We start from the raw sequence: 19,311 nt of genomic DNA, 5'->3' as shown, positions 1-19,311 counted from the left end.
GACATTCAAAGAAGCTGAATGTTGGAAGATTCAGGACAGACAAAAGGAAGTACTTCTTTACTCAGTGCATAGTTAAACTATGGAATTTGCTCCCACAAGATGCAGTAATGGCCACCAGCTTGGATGGGTTTAAAAGAAGATGAGACAAATTCATGGAGGACAGGGCTATCAATGGCTACTAGCCATGATGGCTGTGCTGTGCCACCCTAGTCAGAGGCAGCATGCTTCTGAAAACCAGTTGCCGGAAGCCTCAGGAGGGGAGAGTGTTCTTGCACTCGGGTCCTGCTTGCGGGCTTCCCCCAGGCACCTGGTTGGCCACTGTGAGAACAGGATGCTGGACTAGATGGGCCGCTGGCCTGATCTGGCAGGCTCTTCTTATGTTCTTATGTTCTTAGGACTTGGCAAAGTTTTTCATAATGAGCTGGTGGGACTCTCCAGTAAGGCAATTGGAAAGGACTGTTATCCACCAAGTAGATCCAGTGGACATATTTTTTTGCTTCACCATAATCCATCTTAAGTCTACAGAAGATATGCTCATACTTCACAGCTTTTGGGGCTAAAAGCACTCTCTTTCCCAAAACTAAACATCTCACAAGATTGACTATTCAGCTCCTTTAGGCACAGATTTTCAAGCTTCTCTTCCCATTCCTTACTTGGCTGGAAATGATCTCTGCAACAGGCCACAGCAATGGTTTGGGTGTTATTGCATAAGTTGGCCTTTCCATCTGGGATGACCTCAGCTGCAGGTTGATGCCTTCCAATACTGAACAGGGTGATACATTTGCTAACCTAGCATTCCTCCTAATAGTCATAGCTTTGTCTGACATATTGACCACTTTCAGAGGTACCCAGTGATCATTCCACATGGATGATCCTTCCCACTAGAATGTGATGGTGAATGCAGATAGTGGGCTCTACCATAATGGTACTTTCAGGGGAGACTTTGCTCTTGCCAAGTAACCTCCCCCAGACCAGATGCTCTTTGTGGGACAAAAGAGCAACAACTTGCATGAACCTTACTATACCAACTTTGGCTGGAACATCTTGTGACCTCCACTGGGTGAGTCCAGATAGCATATCCACGGTTTATACGTTCATAACAGGTGGGTTGCTAGCAGTGCAAGCACCCTGACAAAAAGTTATCTGCCAACATTTGGGGTCACCTTTCATTTGGTGTGTCAGATACTTAATCACGTTGGTGCCCAAAATTAGCTCATATTTTTGACCAGGCACCACTAGTGTAAGAACAACCATCTCACCAGAGACTTCCAAAATCAATTCATAGATGCCTTTTGGCTGTGACTGCATGCTCTTCAGCCTACAAATACTATTTTGCATACCTGCATATCTCTGTCACCAGCAAGGCCTACCTCTGACCATTTCTTTCTTGCTTGTTCATTAATGGTACAGGCCATAGACCCAGTGTCAAATAGTCCACTGAATTCCAGATGCCCACCAACTTTTACAGGAATGTAAAACAACTGGTCACTATATGGCAGTCTCTGGGTGTTAATCATTATCACCTGTGTGTCTTTTGGTGTCTCTGCACAATAGTGAGCATACAAATTTTTCAGATCAAGCTAACTTTGAAGGAGGGTATCACTCTGGTCCAAATTTCCCCTCACCGTCTATGGGTGCTTTAGTTTCCCTGAAGCTGATCACTGCTATGAGCGGCCTGTGGATACTTCAGACTTCGATGGTCGGAAGAGTAACACTTGAAGCATAGCTGGTCCCACATAGGATTGGGTGGAATGCCATTTACTTGCACACACTTTACAATTCTGAGAGCTCAGAAGTCCGTTCGTGCACATAGGAAGTCTTGCACTGCAACAGTCTGTTTTGCTCTAGCAAAGCTTCCAGAAGTTGAACCACTGGTCTGAGGATTTTTCCTACACAAGTGACCCTGCAGTTAGTTCCAACTGAACCAAGTCCCTTTCTTCTGGAGTAATTTTCTCTTTCCCTCCTTGCACAAGGCTAGTTCCTATTCCCACCAAACCCTTGCACCCAGGCCCTAGTGTCTTAGAAGGTTTCATTTTTAACTCTCTTAGATAGTCATTAAGGAGGGCCTGGACTCCTGAACTGTCCACTCCTGTGCCTTAAACTTAAACACTAGTGCCAAAGCAGGGTCTGGACAATTGTGGACCAACATAAGTGTAATTTCCATGCTAGGGTTCTCTGTTGTTCTTCCTTAAGCCTTTCCTTCCCAGCCACATTAAACTATGAGATTAATTGCCCCCAAATGTGGTAATGGCTACTATGTCCTAGGCTACTGTGGAGGGAAGGGGTGTGTTTCTTTACTTATTCTATTCATAAAACCCAACTTCCACTCTAGCAGTTTTCCAAAACCTCTACTATTGCCACAATTTAATCTCACTTACACCCTTTGAACCTTTGACTCCCCAATGCCCACAGTAACTGTGCAATATAGGTGTGCCACAAAGCCAGTCAGACATAGTTATTGTATTTTGTGCTGGCACCCATGTAAGTAAGTAAGTAAGTAAGCAAGTAAGTAAAGTTTATTATTACAGTCACAAGACCAATATATCATAGAACATATATTACTATTAAAAAGTCATCCTAGTCTAAAATTCCATCACATCTCTGTAGTAAAAAATCTCTCCAGTACTTAATAGCAAACTTCACATAATTATAACAATTAAAACTTAAGAGTATAATATCTATGGCATGTACAATTAAATTATGTGGGTTCCTGCTAAAATTATTGTAAAATCTATAATATCGTTCTTCTTTTTAATATGGCTGCTGCAGTACTGGCACCCATGGCATGTTTATCAAAACATGAGTACCAGCACCTCATTGTTTTTCACAAAAAAAGACTGATTATAATGTACAATGTGCATTGCAACATAAATGACAGAATACATTACACAGCACCCATTGAACCTTAATTCAAATAAACAGAATTTCTTCACAGCTACCAATGAAGGTGTGTGTGTGTGTATCACCATGAAGAGAACAGTCACCACAGAGACTGACAGGCAAGGTTGCATATGGCCTTGTTAGTTGGCGGGTGGGGGGAGGACACTGCCCAGGCCAGTGGGCGGTGGTTGATTCTTCTTGTGGGACTGAAGTCATCATTCAGCTGCCTGGTGGGTGGGTGGATGCCATGAGCAAGTAGTCCAAAGCAACAGAATGCAATCCACTGTGGTGGAGTGTTTGAGGTGAAGGTGCATGTAGGAACCAGGATAACCTAGGGCTGCCCTTTGCTTATGAGCAGTTTTGGCACCCAACAGTAGTAGCAGCAGCAGTATTTATTAAATTTCCATCCCTCCCTTCTTAAAGGAGCCCAGGGAAGCAAACAACTAAACAGCAAAAAATACATTTTTAAAAAACATTTAAAACATTTAAAAATAGTCACATATCCACACAGCTGAACTTACAAGATCTGAACAGGGTGGTTCATGACAAATGCTCTTGGGAGGTCGCTGATTCATGGGGTCGCCATAAGTCGTAGTCGACTTGGAGGCACATAACAACAAATCCTCACAGCAATAATTTCAAGGGTCCCAGGGAGAGTATATTTCAGCCATCAAATACCTGGCTGAACAGGAATGTTTTTAAATTCCTCTTGAATGTTAATGATGAGGGAGGCAGATACACCACAACATGCAGCAATAGGGGTTTGGGGCCTGGGACACAATCAGGCTCTGGCACTCCTGTAGCTATAGTACCTCACTAAAGTTAACTATCATAGATGTGAAAGCCAAGAAAATCAACCAGGGACTTTAGTGGAGAAATAATACAAATCAAAAGAGTCAAGAGTAAATATAAACAAACTGTGTATACAGAATCCAGTTAGCAGTGTTGCAAAAATGTATTACATAAAAATGGAGTTCTATATAGTAACATAAAAACCAAGATACTACAAATCCAAAAACATGTTAATTAGATAAACTCTCTACTATAACTGAGGCAAATAAATTCATAAAGTCACAGTTTTGTATGACGTGATGGGCTCTCCAACACTGGAGGCCTTCAAGAGGCAGCTGGACAGCCACCTGTCAGGTATGCTTTAACTTGGATTCCTACCCTGAGCAGGAGGTTGAACTCTATAGACTCTTTCTAGCTCTACTAGTCTATGGTTCTATATCATATAAATATAACAGCAACATATGAAAAGCCTAATGAAAATCTAACTAGAGGGCAATTTCTATATATCATATGACATGTTCATAAATTTCTTCACACATTTTTTTTGCAAAAGACTGAAATGTCATATAAAATGTTCTTGTTGTGATGCAGATCTCTGAATGACTGTAGTTGCCAAATGCATTTTAGCAGAGGTGCCTTCTTCAGTTTTGCAGCATGCTTGTTACATGAGTTCCTCCAAATTATTTTCATTTTTCACATACAGTTGTCCAAAACCAAAAGCCAATTGACACAGGTTTCCACAAAATAGCACATGTCAACATAGAATTCTAAGGTAATGGCAAGGTTTTCCCAGAAGTAATGGATAGTTCCTCAGGAACTTTTTAAGTTCATATTATTGTTCCATCAGTCAGGGATATTTTTCTCTCTGTTGTTTTGCTTTGTTTTAGTAGAGAAAGTCAGCTGAACAGGGAACAGTGTTTACTTTCTAGAAAAAAACAGATCAAGTCTCAAGTAAACTGTTAGGAGGTCATTCACAGGCCTAGTCTCAGTTAAGGAGGGGACAACTGTCCTCAAGACTGGACAGTCAGTCTTTAGCCCTTCTCTGCTCCTGGCACAGCACATATACAATCCAAACACAGCCAAACACAGCCACTTGAAGAAAAGTGTTTTTCTGCATTATCCACTTCAAAGCCTGCCCATCCAATTTCATGCTAAGGGCACCGCAGATGGAGCTGCTCTGTGCTACGGAGCTAAATGTGCTTTCCCTTGAACTGAACAGGAAAGTTGAAACCAAAGATGCTGGCTTTGTGCGGATGCTTTGATACTCTCGTGGCTGAGCAGGGATGGTCCATATCCAATATAATATCCATTACACTGTGTTGGGTCACTTGAAAAGTGATCCAGCAAAAGTTGATCAGATAAACATGTCATTTTACCTAGGATGCATTCCTTATTCTTCTGTAACGAGCATGGCACTGAGACAATATTTAAGTCTTTTCTAGGACTGATAGGAAAGCCTAAAAATATAGGAAGGTATGATGACCAGCCACTCAGTCCTGAACATGCATGCATTTATCTATGTACAATTAACTAAGCGACACACCTGAGGTTTTGTATCTGAACTTTAGAAGTTTGTTCATTTGAAGTTTTCACGTTTCAAAGACTTTCCTGCCATTTCACCTGTAACAAAAACCATCCATAGGTTTACACAGTACAAGGATTTGTAACTCGAATATTGCAGGGATTTGTAATAATAATAATAAATAAAATAATAAAATTTTATTTCTAGGCCGCCTATCTGGCCGAATTAACGGCCACTCTAGGCGGCGTACATAGACTAAAACACTTCACCTTTGTCCTTTCTTTGCAGGTGTTCCAAAGACGGCAGAATGGATTGACAGATTTTTTTCGGAAGTGGGCAGATTATCGTATTGGCTTTGGAAACTTAGAGGATGAGTTCTGGCTGGGTAACAAACATTTGCCCTTTGTTTGTCCCTGCCCTGTCAGTGAGAAACCAGATACTGTCCATCATATCCTCTTACAATCAGCACACTTCGTCTCTCCCTCCCTTCCAGTCATTCATTCATTCTTTGCTTTCTGTGTACCAACAGATCGTTATCTGCCTCTTTCACTCTTCCTGCATTATCCATCAATCTGCCTCTTGGTACTTGTCAGGTTTCTTCATTCTTTGTCCTGTCTGTGTTCCTCATTAATGATGGGTTATATGGCATGAAAAGCAGGTAACTTGGGCCTGGCCTGTGCTTCATTTGTTAGGAAGCACACCAGGCTTATTTGCCCTTTAGCCTCCATAGAACTGTGGTCAAACATCTTTTTTTTCACAAAACAAGCTAGATGGAGCCATTCCATTCCTGTGCACTCTGTCTGCATCACAGATACACTCTGTCATTTAGCATGATTGGCAGTTTCTGCTGAGGGAAAAGCGTAAGCATAAACTGAGAAATTATTTTCGTTCAGTCTTTGAAACAGGCAATTGTACAGCTAATGTAATATATGTCAGCCCTATCCTTTATTTATTTATTTATTTATTTATTTATTTTATTATTTCCATTTATAGACTGCTTACTATCTAAAAGATTTCAAAGCGGTTTACAATAGAATACACAAGGTACAATTTAAAAAATCAAATTAATTTACAAAGCAAACATAAACAATATACATAAACATAGTATAAAAGTCAGCATTCACCAAGGGAATCATTTAGGATTATGTCTTGATTCTAAAAGTTGTGCTGTGGGGTCTTGGTCAAACTCTGTTAGAGGAGCAACTCCTATCACATCACTGGCTAGAAAACAGGTTCCACAGTTAGCTCCAAGGTGGTTTCAGGACCACAAGCTGGAAGTTCTGCTGGAGGCCAGATGATCTCCTCATCTTTGGGTGTTCTAGAGCTTCAATGGCTGAACTGCAAAGCGTAAGGCAGAAGGCAAGTCACAAGTACCTTGAGGGTCCACAGTATCCTCAGTATTTAGGGAAAATACTTACTGTTTTTATTAAATTTATTAAGTCAATTTATTAGTCTGACCTTCATAGCTAGAAAATATTAGACATTCCTAGATATTAAAATCCAATGCTTGGCAGATGGCATCAAGCATATTGATCATTTGTCATATGCAAAAATGGAGAGGGGCAATAGCAACATTTCAAAAACATTAGCATCCAAGCTGCATGCACCATGATAAAGAGGTGCACTGGGGTATTTCTACCTGTGAGATCTGTGTTTAATGCAGGAGAAGGACATAGCAACACTACATAATTAAACTAATTTAATAGTAATTTCCTCCAGAGCTTGGAAAAGTTACTTTTTTTAAACTACAACTCCCATCAGCCCCAGCCAGCATTGCCACTGGATTGGGCTGATGGGAGTTGTCGTTCACGCTCTGAAATTTCCCTCACTCCAGGAAACTCTGGGACCTGTTGTTCTGTGAGAGCAGCTCAAGGTCCCTAACATACAATTCTCAGAATTTTCTGAGCTATAGTTCCCAGGATTCTTCTGGAGGGCAGGTGACTTTTAAACTGCATAAAACAATATAGCTGAGTAAACTACACCTGAAATATTTTCCAGTGGAGTAAGTAGAAACTTTAATACTGCCCCAAATATACCTTGTTTTATTGGGTTTTTATTTTTTCACGAGCCATCTGTGTGGTAGAAAGATGGCATAAAATGTTTTAAATAAATATATGTGCTAGTAATTCAACCAAAAGACAGCAATATGTGTCAGTGATGAGCCTAAGGCTAAGCATGATGAATTTATTCAATTCTTGGAGTAATAAAAACAATCAGGAAAGGGAACCATGGAAGAATTGACTATATAAGCCAGAATACTGGCAACAGTTTATGCCAGGCGTGAGGAACCTCATCCCATGGGCCAAATTAGGCCCATCAGGGATCCTAATTTGGCCCATGAGGCCATTTTGATACAGCCATGCCCACCTGCCCCATACCTGACATCACACCTGAAATCAGGTATAGGACAGGTAAAGCTGTGGCTGCAAAGGAACAATCAGGAGTCTTAGAATGCACTCATTGTTCCTCTGCAAGCAGGGCTTGCATTCAGTGCCCTTTACATTTGGTGCCAAGTGCAAGCCCTGTTAGATCTGCTTCACTAGGAAGCTCTTGATCAGAGCTCCTGAGTAGAGATGATCTCTGCCACCAGCATTGTTTGTCATAAGGATCCATGTTGTGCATGTATGGCTCAGATTCAAGCTACTCCTACAAGGAACATTTTTTTTCTTTGCAAGCCAAGCAAAGAAATGTTCCTTGAATCCACACCTCACCTGCAAAGGAAGGAATCAGGAGGGCACTCCCCATTCTTTCCTTTGAACTTGTCGCTTTTTTCATGGTTATGTCAGATGATTGACACTGAGCAGCCCTGCCTACCTGTTAAGGTGGCCTACAGGGGGAAGGGGAAGTCAGGATCTGGCTCACTGATTGGATCCTGATCTTCCTCTGCCCCTCACTTATGTTCATGGGATGCTGATTCCCCACTCCTGGGGTTATGGGAACAATAGGCAGGGATGTCGAGATAAAATAGTTATTTCCCAGTTCCCTTGCTATTTTAGCCCCATATCAGTTTTCATAACTAATACTGACCAGGAAGGGAAGAGTAGCAAATGGGCAGACTGAGATCCTGGGGAAATGACACTGAGGGTGGGCCAATGGGGAGATTTGGCCTCTGGATTCCATTATCTAGAATCCCCATCCTTCATCCACAACTTCCCAAAACTGGTTCTGAGCCTGAGTAGCAAAGTCTAGACTCAGGACAGAGGCTTTTTTTAAAAAAAGAGTAGGGTAGGTTCCCACTCTACTTTTATTCCCAATTCCCTGTTGTGAGACGCTCCTGACCCCCTCTCCGCTCTAACTGCCTACTCTTTACTGACCTCTGCATTGAGCACAACTCTAAAATCCAAACCACCAGTCCTTAAGTCACAATTTTCACTAGGCCTCCCAAGGTGGTTTGATAAAGCTTGCCCTGATGCCAAGCTAAACTTAAGAAAGATATATCTTCACTATAGGAGGGAAAATTTAAACTCGCTCCCTCCAGAATATTACACCACCAAAAAACAATACAAACATTTGATACCCATTAAAAAGAGACAGGCAACTCTCGACAGATGGAAGGCCTTGATAAATGCCTCCCAATTTAAAAACTCTAAAATCTTCTGGTCCCTAGTTACTGATGCCTTAATCTCTCCCAATCCTACTCTCTGTAACATCCCTGCTAGCATTTGGGAGCAACGCTTTGCCAGCCTGTTTGCAGCCCAAAGTAATCACCCCTTGTCCTATCTACCTACTGCGGATTGTACCATTTTACCTTCTTGGCCACCTGTCACACAGAGTGAGATTAAGTCCTTGATCAGTGCCCTGAAACCCGGCAAAGCCCCCGGCCCAGACACCATTCCTCCCAAATTATTGAAGTCCCACCAAGCTTGGTGGGGGCCCCTCTTGGCCAGTTTATTTACTCTGATCAACAACTCCGGCCATTTTCCGGTGGCCTGGCTCGAGGCTATTGTCATTCCCATATTTAAAAAAGGAACCAGAGATGACTCATCGAACTACAGGCCCATCAGCCTTCTATTGGTTGTGGGCAAGCTCTACGCCAGCTATTTAAACCTAAAGCTGACCTGCTGGCTTGAGGAGGAGAATGTTATGGGCCGGGAACAGGCTAGCTTTAGAAAAGGGAGATCCATCCTCAACCACTGCATTCTATTAAATCATATGGCAGAAAAATACACGGGCCCCCTGGGTAACGGCTTGTTCGTTGCTTTTGTTGACCTTAAATCTGCTTTCAACGCCATCCCAAGAGACAAGCTTTGGGCTAAACTCTCTCGATCTAATATCGATAGGAGACTCCTTTATCTCATCTATCGTCTCCATCAAACTACAACTCTCCGCGTTCGCTGTGGCGTTGACGGGACACTAACGAACCCCATTCCTGCCCCCAACGGGGTCAAACAGGGCTGTATCCTAGCCCCTGCACTCTTTAACCTCTTCCTGAATGACCTCAGTACATGTTGCCACTCCTCCGCTTTCCATCCCCCAAAGGTGGCCGACCAAAATTGCCCCGCTGCTATACGCAGACGATGCTGTTCTTCTATCATTGTCTCAAGTAGGCCTGAAAAGTCTCTTTCGTGCCTTCATGGCCTATTGTACTACAAACTTATTATCCATAAACTTTGATAAGACCAAAATCCTAGTCTTTTCCCAGCGCCTCTTGGTGTCCGAGTGGACAATCAATGGTCAAAAAATCGCCCAGGTCAGGCAATATAGGTATTTGGGGGTTACGTTCCATTCTTCTCTTTCCTGGTCCCCTCACATATGCACTGTGGTTCAAACTGCTAGGAATACATCAAAAGCCATTTTCTGTTTTTTTCTATACCAGGGGCGGACAGTACATACCAGCGGCCTCCCAGGTTTTTAAGTCCAAAATCTTCCCTCAACTCTTGTATGGTGTTCCACTTTGGGCCTTGAGTTTTAACCCTAAAATTGAATCAACATTATCAACATTTCTAAGATTAATTTTTGGGGTCCCCCGATGTGTCCCGCCTGCCAGCTTCAGGCTAGAGGCTGGCCTGCCCTCACTAGAATCTCTCGCTTGGTCCCTAACTTTAAGATACTGGGTTAAATTAGCCGATACAAGCCCTTCTGGATATTTACATTTCCTCTGGCGTGATTCCTTTTCCAGCTCATGGTCCAAAGCCCTCCTTGCCAAGTTGGCCATGCTGGGTTTTTCAGTAGAATACCTATCTTCACTGGATTCCATGACAGCCAGATGGATCATCGGGACTCGGATCAAGGACACTTGCCTCCAGAGTTCGATGACTAATGCTGCCAAAACCTGTTCCCCTCTCTACTCTGAACTAAATTTCACATCCCCCAAACCCACTCCTTACTTGGAATACCTGACCACACCTAAACTCCGCCAAGTTTTTTCTAGGGCCTGATTTAATTGCAACTTCTCCTCACTTTTAGTAGGCCGCTTCCAGGGCACGCCTCTTGTACTTCATTTATGCCCCTGCAAGAATGCAGACGTTGAGTCCTTGCCCCATGTCTTCTTTGCCTGCCCCTATTGCACTGCTGAACGTTTTAAATACATAAATCCAATTTTAAAAAATCTCCCCAGCAGGCCTAAAACACCTCCTGGCTGGCCTTGATAAACCAACAACTCTATCCGTTGCTAAGTTCATCTCTGCTGCTTAACATATTCGTATAAAGATCCCTCCTTTTTAGCTAATTAACGTTTTAATCCTCATGAACTTCGTTCGATACATTTTATATATTTTATAACTATGGTTTTAACTACTGTATATTCCGGCGTATAAGACGACTTTTTAACCCCGGAAAATCTTCTCCAAAGTCGGGGGTCGTCTTACACGCCGGGTGCTGAAAAATAGCTGCCGAGCCAGAGGCCAGGCCGGGATGATGCGGGCAGGAGGACGGACGGCGGGGCTGAATTAGAGGGGCCGGGGGGGGAGGGTCAGCGAGCGGCGTGGAACATTTCCGAGACACAACAAAGCTGCAGTAGCGGCCAGTGGTCACGGCTTAGAGGAGAAGGGGCGCCTCCATCCCCTCCCTGCATATACCCGAAGGCTGCCCCGAGGGAGCCCGGCCGCTTGGCTCCCTACTGCCCCCCGGCTTGCCGAGCGGCAGGGAAGAAGTTGCCGGAGCTCCTTGTTCGGGCCGCCGCCGAGCGAGCGCAGCTGCGTCAGGCCCGGCATGCGGGGGCTGGAGCTCGGGGGCGGGCGAGATGGCTGGAGGTCGCTGCTGGATCCAAGGAAGCCCTTCTGCGCCCAAGTCTGCTTGGCCCCGGGGAGGAGGGCAGGTGCTGGGCGAAGGGCGTGATCCAGCGGCCGCAGGGAGGGCCCGACTTAGGGTCCCCGGTGAGCCTCCTGGCAAAGCGGCAGGGGGTATTGGAGCCCCGATCTCCTGGGTCCTCTCGACGGGGCTACGCGGAGGGCAGGCGGCGGAGGCGCTGCGTTTCAGGTGCCATTGCAGCACCGCCGCCGCGTGGGAAGCCGCAGAAGAGACCCTCCCTCATCCCTCCCCCCCCGCAAAAAAAATCAATTAAACCGGGCGCCGGAGAAAGAAAGGGGAATATATATATTATATATCCATTTGACTTCCTGCCAAACGTGAGTGTAAGGAACTAGACCTCTCTCCTCCTTGCAACAAGTCTCTCTCTCCCCCCCCGCCACTTTCCTTCCTTCAGCGTCCCCCTCCTGTCCAATCCTTCCTTCTTCCAACGCCGTTTTGGGTTCAGGAAAAGATTAGCCAAAGCAGGCCAGTCCGGAGCAATTCTGCTTCCTCTGGTGAAACTGACTAGACTTGTTAATTTCAACGGGTCTGCGCCAGGCACGTTTCTTTTAAGCCATTTGGGGTCGGAGAGGGTGAGTGGGGGGTGACCTTCCTTTTCCCCTCCGTCCTTCACCCTCCCCATCTTCTCTTTCTCTCCTTCATCGGGTGAGCAAAATATTAAGTTGGATCGGTCTCTTTTCTTTCCTTTAACGGGAAAATGCTTATGGGGGTTATCCAACAATTCAAGTTACTTTTAGAGTAGACTTGAGCCCATCGGTTTCAAATGGGGTGCGTGAATGTTTGTCTCTTCTGAGCCTGACTGGGGCGGCGCTCGTGACCCCGCTTACCTGGGAGTAAGCCCCGTGAAAGTCAAGAGGACTTACTTCCGAGTAGGCATGGCTGGGGTGACATGGTCTCCCTCGAATTAGATTTGGGAAATGTGTGATCGGCTGCGGGCTGGCCTCCAGGAAAGTTCTACTCCAGAGGAGACCCACTGAAACTAACGGAGCCCGGCCGTGCCTGTTGATTTCAGCAGGCCTACTTTGTGGCCAAGGTTGGGTCCAGTCCTGCTTTTGATTGCATGGAGCGCTTAGGCGTTTTTTCCCCAAGGAAATTCATGCTCGAAAGAGTTTGCGCCGCCCAGTTCCGCTGCATCGTTACTCTAAAGTAAGCCCCCCGGGGGCTTCTTCACTCTCAAGCAAAGCCTGGCGGGAATCGCCTTTATTCGGAAGTAAAGAAGCCCCCCCTCGCCTCCCAAGGTGAACTTTTCGCATCGACTCATCCCGTTAGCAGCCCAGCCCTCTGCGCGTTTACTCGGAGGTAAGGGGGATCCCCCACCCCAGACGCTTAGGATTTTGCAGCCTACTTGGAAGGAAGCCCCGCTATGTTCAAGGGTGGTTACTTCCAAGTAAAGGTGTGTGGGATCGTGGCCGTGAAGCTCTGGGCAAGCTGCTTTTAATAGCTAAACTTACTTTGAGGCCGGGTGTGTTCCTTGAGCTGTGCATTCCCCGCCCCCGACTACGGTAATTTTTATAAGGAGATTTGGGGGGGCAGTGTAAATTCACAGCCCCCCCCTTCCCCTCGGATCTGATTCATTGCTGCAGAAACAACACTGGCGTTCATTTTCTTCTTGGAAAATTAGAGTAATGATCATTCCCTTCCCTCCTTTTTGATGCTGTTTCTCAGAAATCCTATTCTATAGAGGGTGGGGGCCCTTTCCAGGTCTTCTCCCCTCCCCTCAAATCTATAAGCCCCCCCTTTTGTTTTCTCTTCCTTTTAAAAAAAATCTTTTAAAAATATATATGAAAAAGATTGTGGTTGGATAAAGTTTTTTTTTAACTTAGGGGTTTTTTGGGGGGAGAACCCCGACCTCCCCCCTTCTTCCCAGCTTGTGTTGTTTCTCTGGGATGGGGAAGCAGCTTTTTGTTAAAGGCCTTTGGTGTTTTGAGAAATGGAAGAGTTCTTTGCAGCTGACTACAAATGTTTAGCCAAAAAACGGGGGAGATAGGAGGCATGATGTATGTTTTTCTCCCTCCGCCCCCTGAATGTCCAACACTGGTGCTAGCTGGGGAGGGGTCATCTCTCTGGTTTTTGCTGGTGGTTGGGCCATTGTGGTTGGGACAATGTTCTGTTTGTTTAGCCCTGTTCAGCTAAGATTGTGGATGGTGTCCCCACCGCCCATCAGTGCCTGAAAGCCATGTTTGTGCATGATAGCTCTTCTTTATTATTAGTTTTATTGGGAGATGCTTCTGCTTGCCTTCCCAAAATATGTTGCATCCCTGTGGAATATTTTAAGTCCACCTTCCCCCAAGTGTGCATTCTCCCTGGCTCAATTTCTTCTTTCCTTCCCCCACTCTGTTAGATCCAGGAAGTGCCCGTCTCCTCTTGAGGCCTACACCAAATCTTTGCCACCCACTATAGATACATTTTTTTGCAAATTGAATGCACCGCAGCTCCCCGAAATAAGTTAGCAATTCTTATTCTGTCCCCTGTGTGTGTGTTTTGGGCTTGGTTATTTATTTTTGTCTTCCCCCCCCCTTGTTTGTGAAAAGAGAATTGTTGCAGCTAGGTCTGTCCAAGCTAACTTGATCGCTAAGACCTTGGAAGGCGGCAGGGGAAGCTGCATCTGTGTGTGTTTAAATGCAGGGCATGTGGGCAAAGTCATGGCAATTCTGTATGCTTTTTCTTAAGCTAAGCTGTTTGAATTTGCAGTGTGGTGGTTCTGTTAGAATCGGCCTGGAAATGGAAATGTTTGGGGCACAGCACCCTCTGCCAACCCAGGGCCCTCTAGATGTTTTGCACGACCACTCCCAGCCAGCACAGTTGGGAGTTGTAGTCCGAAACATCTGGTGGGCACCAGGGCAGGGGAGGCTGCGATGCAGGCTAAAAAGAAGCAATGGCAATCATTGGGACTAGTGTTTTGTGCAGTAGACTATTCCAAAGTTAAAAGGTGCCAGCACAGGCTGATGTCATAATCTCATTTTTAGGGTGTGGAGCTTAAAAACACCCAACTCATCCCTGGCACTTGTTTCGCTCTGTACCACCCTGTCCCCTAGCTAGGTTTTGTTTCATTTTATGTGGCGCGGTGTAGCGGTTAGGATGTATGCCGAGTTTTATTTTATGCTAGTGGGGTATAGTGGTTAGAGAATTGGATTAAGACCTGGAAGGCTGGGGTTCAAATCCCCTGCTTTGTATACAACAACCAGCCAATCGCCAGTAAGGTACATCGCTTGCATGTCATAAGCAGGGGTAGTCTTATACGGCGAGTATATCCCAAACTCTATATTTTAACTGGAAAAGTTGGGGGTCGTCTTATACGCCCAGTCATCTTATACGCCGGAATATACGGTACCTGTAAAATCAATTGTATTGGGTCCATGACCGCACAATAAATTTGATTGATTGATTGAATTCCCTATTATGGCCTTGGGAGCCAATTTTTATAGCATGTTATTCACATGATTTCTAGACAAAAGAACCTTACCAACTCTTTTTTTATTATTATTGTCTTTCTAGGTCTAGATAATATGCACAAGATCACATCACAGGGACGCTATGAACTGCGGATAGATATGAGAAATGGCCAGGAAACAGCCTATGCCTATTATGACAAGTTCTCCATTGGAGATGCCAGGAGCCTGTACAAGCTCCGGATAGGGGACTACAATGGCACTGCTGGTACGAACTCAGGATGCACTCCCTATCCCAAGACTATTCTTTCCATATTTAACAGCCCTCAACTCCCCTGCCCTTCTCCCCCTGACAAAAGACAGCTAGTTCCCACTCTCTCTATGCAAACCCATCAAAGGTGGTTTATCTCCATCCCTGCCCATTTACTTCATTCTTCCTCCTTTCTGGCTTAATTCATAAAGTGGGAATATACAAATGGAGACCATGCCCTGCAGCCTCTTTAAAAAATGTCATGTGATCTTTGTAACTGTTTTGGTAGGTAAGCCCAAGTGGCTCCTGAGGACATAATAGTCATAGTTTGGTGGTGATCATTCTTTGCACGCAGAAGGTCCCAGGTCCAATCCCTGACACTTCTGCCTGAAATAATCTCATATGCAGTGCTCTGATTTATTTATTTATTTATTTATTGCATTTATATACCGCCCCATAGCCAAAGCTCTCTGGACGGTTCACAACAATTAAAAACATTAAAAACAAATATACAAATTTAAAAACACATTTATTTATTTTTTAAAAAAACAATTTAAAAGCACATGGTAAAATGCCTGGGAGAAGGGGAAAGTCTTGACCTGGCGCCAAAAAGATAACAGTGTTGGCGCCAGGAGCACCTTGTCAGGCAGATCAGTCCATAATTTGGGGGCCACCACTGAGAAGGCCCTCTCCCTTTTTGCCAGACTCCCAGCTTCCCTCGGAGAAGGCACCTGGAGGAGGGCCTTTGATGTTGAGCGTAGTGTACGGGTGGGTTCATGTTGGGTGAGACATTCTATCAGGTATTGTGGTCCCAAACCATGTAAGGTTTTATAGGTTAAAACCAGCACCTTGAATCGAGCCTTTCCCAACTAGTGGGCCACCAGGTGTTGCTGGACCACAACTCCCATCAGCCTCAGCCAGCATTGCCAATGGTCAGGAAAGATGGGAATTGTGGTCCAACAACATCTGGTGGCCCACTAGTTGGGAAAGGCTGGTCCGTTACCAATCTGGCAGCTGTATTTTGCACAAGCTGTAGTTTCTGAACCATCTTCAAAGACAGCCCCACGTAGAGCACATTGCAGTAATCTAACTTGGAGGTTTCCAGAACATGGACAACTGAAGCCAGGTTATCCCTGTCCAGATACGGGCGTAGCTGGGCCACCAACTGAAGTTGGTAGAAGGCACTCTGTGCCACCGAGGCTACCTGAGCCTCAAGTGACAGAGATGATTCTAGGAGAACCCCCAAGCTATGAACCTGCTCCTTCAGAGGGAGTGCAGCCCCATCCAGGACAGGTTGGATATCCACCATCCGGTATGGAGAACTGGACTGTCCTGGGCCAAGGGCGTAGCTAGCTGTCTTTTCCTTCTTATAGCCTTAAATGACTGCTGACCTGCTAAAACTAGAACATGGACAGAGTAAGAAAACAGGTGCTACTTGCCTTAAGCAAGTTGTAAGTTTCAAGCTTCTGTTGGCTTGTAACTTTCTCTGATTGTTCTGATTTTACTTGGTAAGAGGCTAACACAGCAGATCGCTGCTGCTAGTAGACGTAGACATAATTGAGCTAGATAGACCCATCCATCAGGAAGAGTAAAAGGCGGATTCATATGTTCCTATATAACATGCCTGGAAGATGTAAACATCTGCCTCCCTTTATGCTTGCATTTATCAGGCGGTTATGAGGTTTTAAAGTGGGGGGGAAAGTCTAATGCTGAGCCAAAATAGGGTGGAGGGTGCTTGATGTAAATATTTTTGCTCCCATTAATACCCCCTTATCAGTGAATTTTCAAAGGAACTCAAAAGGGGGCAAAAGTGTTTCCTCTCCCCAACCCTCAATTCATACTGATGGCAATGGGTGTAACATGTGAGTGGACTGATCATTTTTTGTTTGGTCTCTTCATAATCATATGCACAAAGGCAAATAATTGGGGTGGGGAAGGAATTGTGTCCTCTCACATACTGCACTCATTTCTTCACTCTGAATGATTGGTGAGGGAACTAGAACACATCTGGTTGCCAAGGCAACAAGGACACGTTCCCTGTGCCCTCCCAATCAGAATGACAGTGAGAGAGCTTCATTTGCCTTGGCTGTGTTGCAATGTAGCTTTAGTAATGTAATGACACCAGTTGTTTGCAGGCCGGGGGGGAGGGTAAATGAGAAAACCCAGTGGTACCTATGGAGCAGCAGATGCACTGAACCAGTATTAAAAAATGCTGCAACAGACTAACATGGCTACCCCTTTGGAAACAGCATTAAAAATGCATGCATTGTGGGGGCAGGTGTTCTCAAACAATATATTAGGCCTCCTGAAAGCTTACAATACAACCACAAGAGGAAGGCCCTAAGTCAGAATCGACTGGAAGGCAGTCTCTTTCCATTTCCATTTCATGTGCAGCAACTCATTCTGCAGATCCAGAAGCTGCTACTGTTTCTTAATTTGGGCCCGCTGATGCTTCTTGAGGATCTGCATAGAGCCAGAAACCAGTTCTGTTTGCATCAGCTGGTCCTCTCATTGACAGTACTGCAATTTGAGTCACCTACTTTCTTCTTCTAGCTATCAAGATGCAGAACACCACCTCTGTACTCACGGATGGGGAGGAAATTCAGTTCAATTTGCATTTTAATCTGAACCTGCCTAATTTCTACTTCCTGCAACAATACACAAACCAAACTACATCTATTTGTTGAAACTGACATTGCTCTGAATTTTGCGATGCAGGTCTCCAACGAATAATGTGTACAAAAATGTGTATATTAGAGCAAGTGTTTATAAAAAGCATATATTTGAGAATAACTTTAAAATGCATTAAATTAGAGAAAATTGCATACACACATGACTACATTAGAATACTAAAATACTAATTAATTTTCAAAAAAATCTCAAATTGATTCAGAAACATGGAGAACTGAAGATCAGAAAAATGAGAAACTTGATAGATTTGTCCATCCACATCTGTACCAGAGTGACTCCTAGTTGCAAATGCAGGTGGAAAAGGAAGGTATGAGGCTAGGGTGGCCAGATGCAAGCTATACCTGCTAAAATTCCCTCTTCTACACAACGATTAATGGAAAGCTTGTAAGACTCAGTAGCCTTCCGAAACAAGAGATTGCAAGCCTTGTGTAGTCTTTGGATGACTGGAACCATCCCTGAGAGCCAGTGTGGTATAGTGGTTAAGGTGTTGGACTACGACCTGGGAGACCAGGGTTCGAATCCCCACACAGCCATGAAGCTCACTGGGTGACCTTGGGCCAGTCACTGCCTCTCAGCCTCAGAGGGAGGCAATGGTAAACCCCCTCTGAATGCTGCTTACCATCCATGAGTCGGGATCCACTTGAACGCAGTACATTTACATTTTTTACAACCCTCCCTAGCTTTCTCAAGAAATGTAAACTCACTATGATAACCTGCAGTTTTGGTTGTGAAGTACTGAGGGTGATTTCACACATACATGTTATATCACTGGATAGCACATCGCTTGAGGACTTGCAGCTTGAACATATGAAATGCCTCCATTGAAATGTGTCATGTTTGAGGTGATATGAAAGTTCTGTCTGTGTTATTTGAGCAACCATGCCTCACTTCAACATGCACATCATCACTGGATGTTTTTGCTGGCATTGAGTGACAACATACATGTATGAATTCACCTTTAGCTGTTCCTTTGCAGGTAAAAGGAAAGTAGCATAAGAGGGTATTTTTTTGTTGCAGGAGATTCACTCACATATCATCAAGGGCGTCCATTTTCCACCAAAGACAGAGACAATGATGTTGCTGTTACAAACTGTGCCATGTCATACAAAGGGGCCTGGTGGTATAAGAACTGCCACAGGACCAACCTCAATGGGAAATATGGCGAGTCCCGACACAGCCAGGTAAGTGCAGGATCAATTCAGAGTTGCTGACAAGAGCTCAGCTTCTCTGCTTATTAATATGTTTTGCAAGCCTAATAGCTCATAAGCAGTGAGCTGTGTAGTGCAGTGGTTAAGTAAATGAGTGGAAATTTCACTTCAGTCATAAACTCACTAAGTGGTTTTAGACAAGCCACTATTTCTACAACCTCACCCCCCAGCACCTCTGCAGAATGAAGGGAATAAATTGGATCCAAACAAGATGGAGGTATTGTATTCTGGGTTCATGACACTGGCAAGTGGTAAAATGTGTTCTGGACAGCATTGCACTCTCCTGGAATGAGCAGGTTCATAGCTTGGGTTTGCTCCGGGATCCAGCTC

The 19,311-nt window shown here is 44.7% G+C and overlaps 1 protein-coding gene and 1 long non-coding RNA gene across 9 annotated transcripts in view; one reads left to right on the top strand and one right to left on the bottom strand.

The window, feature by feature from the left end:
* The window catches only part of TNR (tenascin R), a 223,338-nt gene that overhangs the window by 193,125 nt on the left and 10,902 nt on the right, over positions 1-19,311 (top strand). For all 8 annotated transcript variants that reach the window (XM_061634120.1, XM_061634118.1, XM_061634115.1 and 5 more), the window contains exons 19-21: positions 5,483-5,579; positions 14,939-15,100; positions 18,791-18,954. In XM_061634120.1, the coding sequence (XP_061490104.1) occupies positions 5,483-5,579; positions 14,939-15,100; positions 18,791-18,954 (423 nt within the window). The remainder of the gene's footprint in view (positions 1-5,482; positions 5,580-14,938; positions 15,101-18,790; positions 18,955-19,311) is intronic.
* Positions 5,216-19,311, bottom strand: part of LOC133388050 (uncharacterized) — a 28,678-nt gene continuing 14,582 nt past the window's right edge. The window contains exon 3 of the long non-coding RNA XR_009763639.1: positions 5,216-5,292. This is a non-coding gene — a long non-coding RNA (uncharacterized LOC133388050). The remainder of the gene's footprint in view (positions 5,293-19,311) is intronic.

The sequence above is a fragment of the Rhineura floridana genome, chromosome 6, assembly GCF_030035675.1.
Source record: "Rhineura floridana isolate rRhiFlo1 chromosome 6, rRhiFlo1.hap2, whole genome shotgun sequence".
NCBI lineage: Eukaryota > Metazoa > Chordata > Lepidosauria > Squamata > Rhineuridae > Rhineura > Rhineura floridana.
The sequence above is the reverse complement of the archived record's forward strand: the minus strand, read 5'-3'. Positions and strand labels throughout refer to the sequence as shown.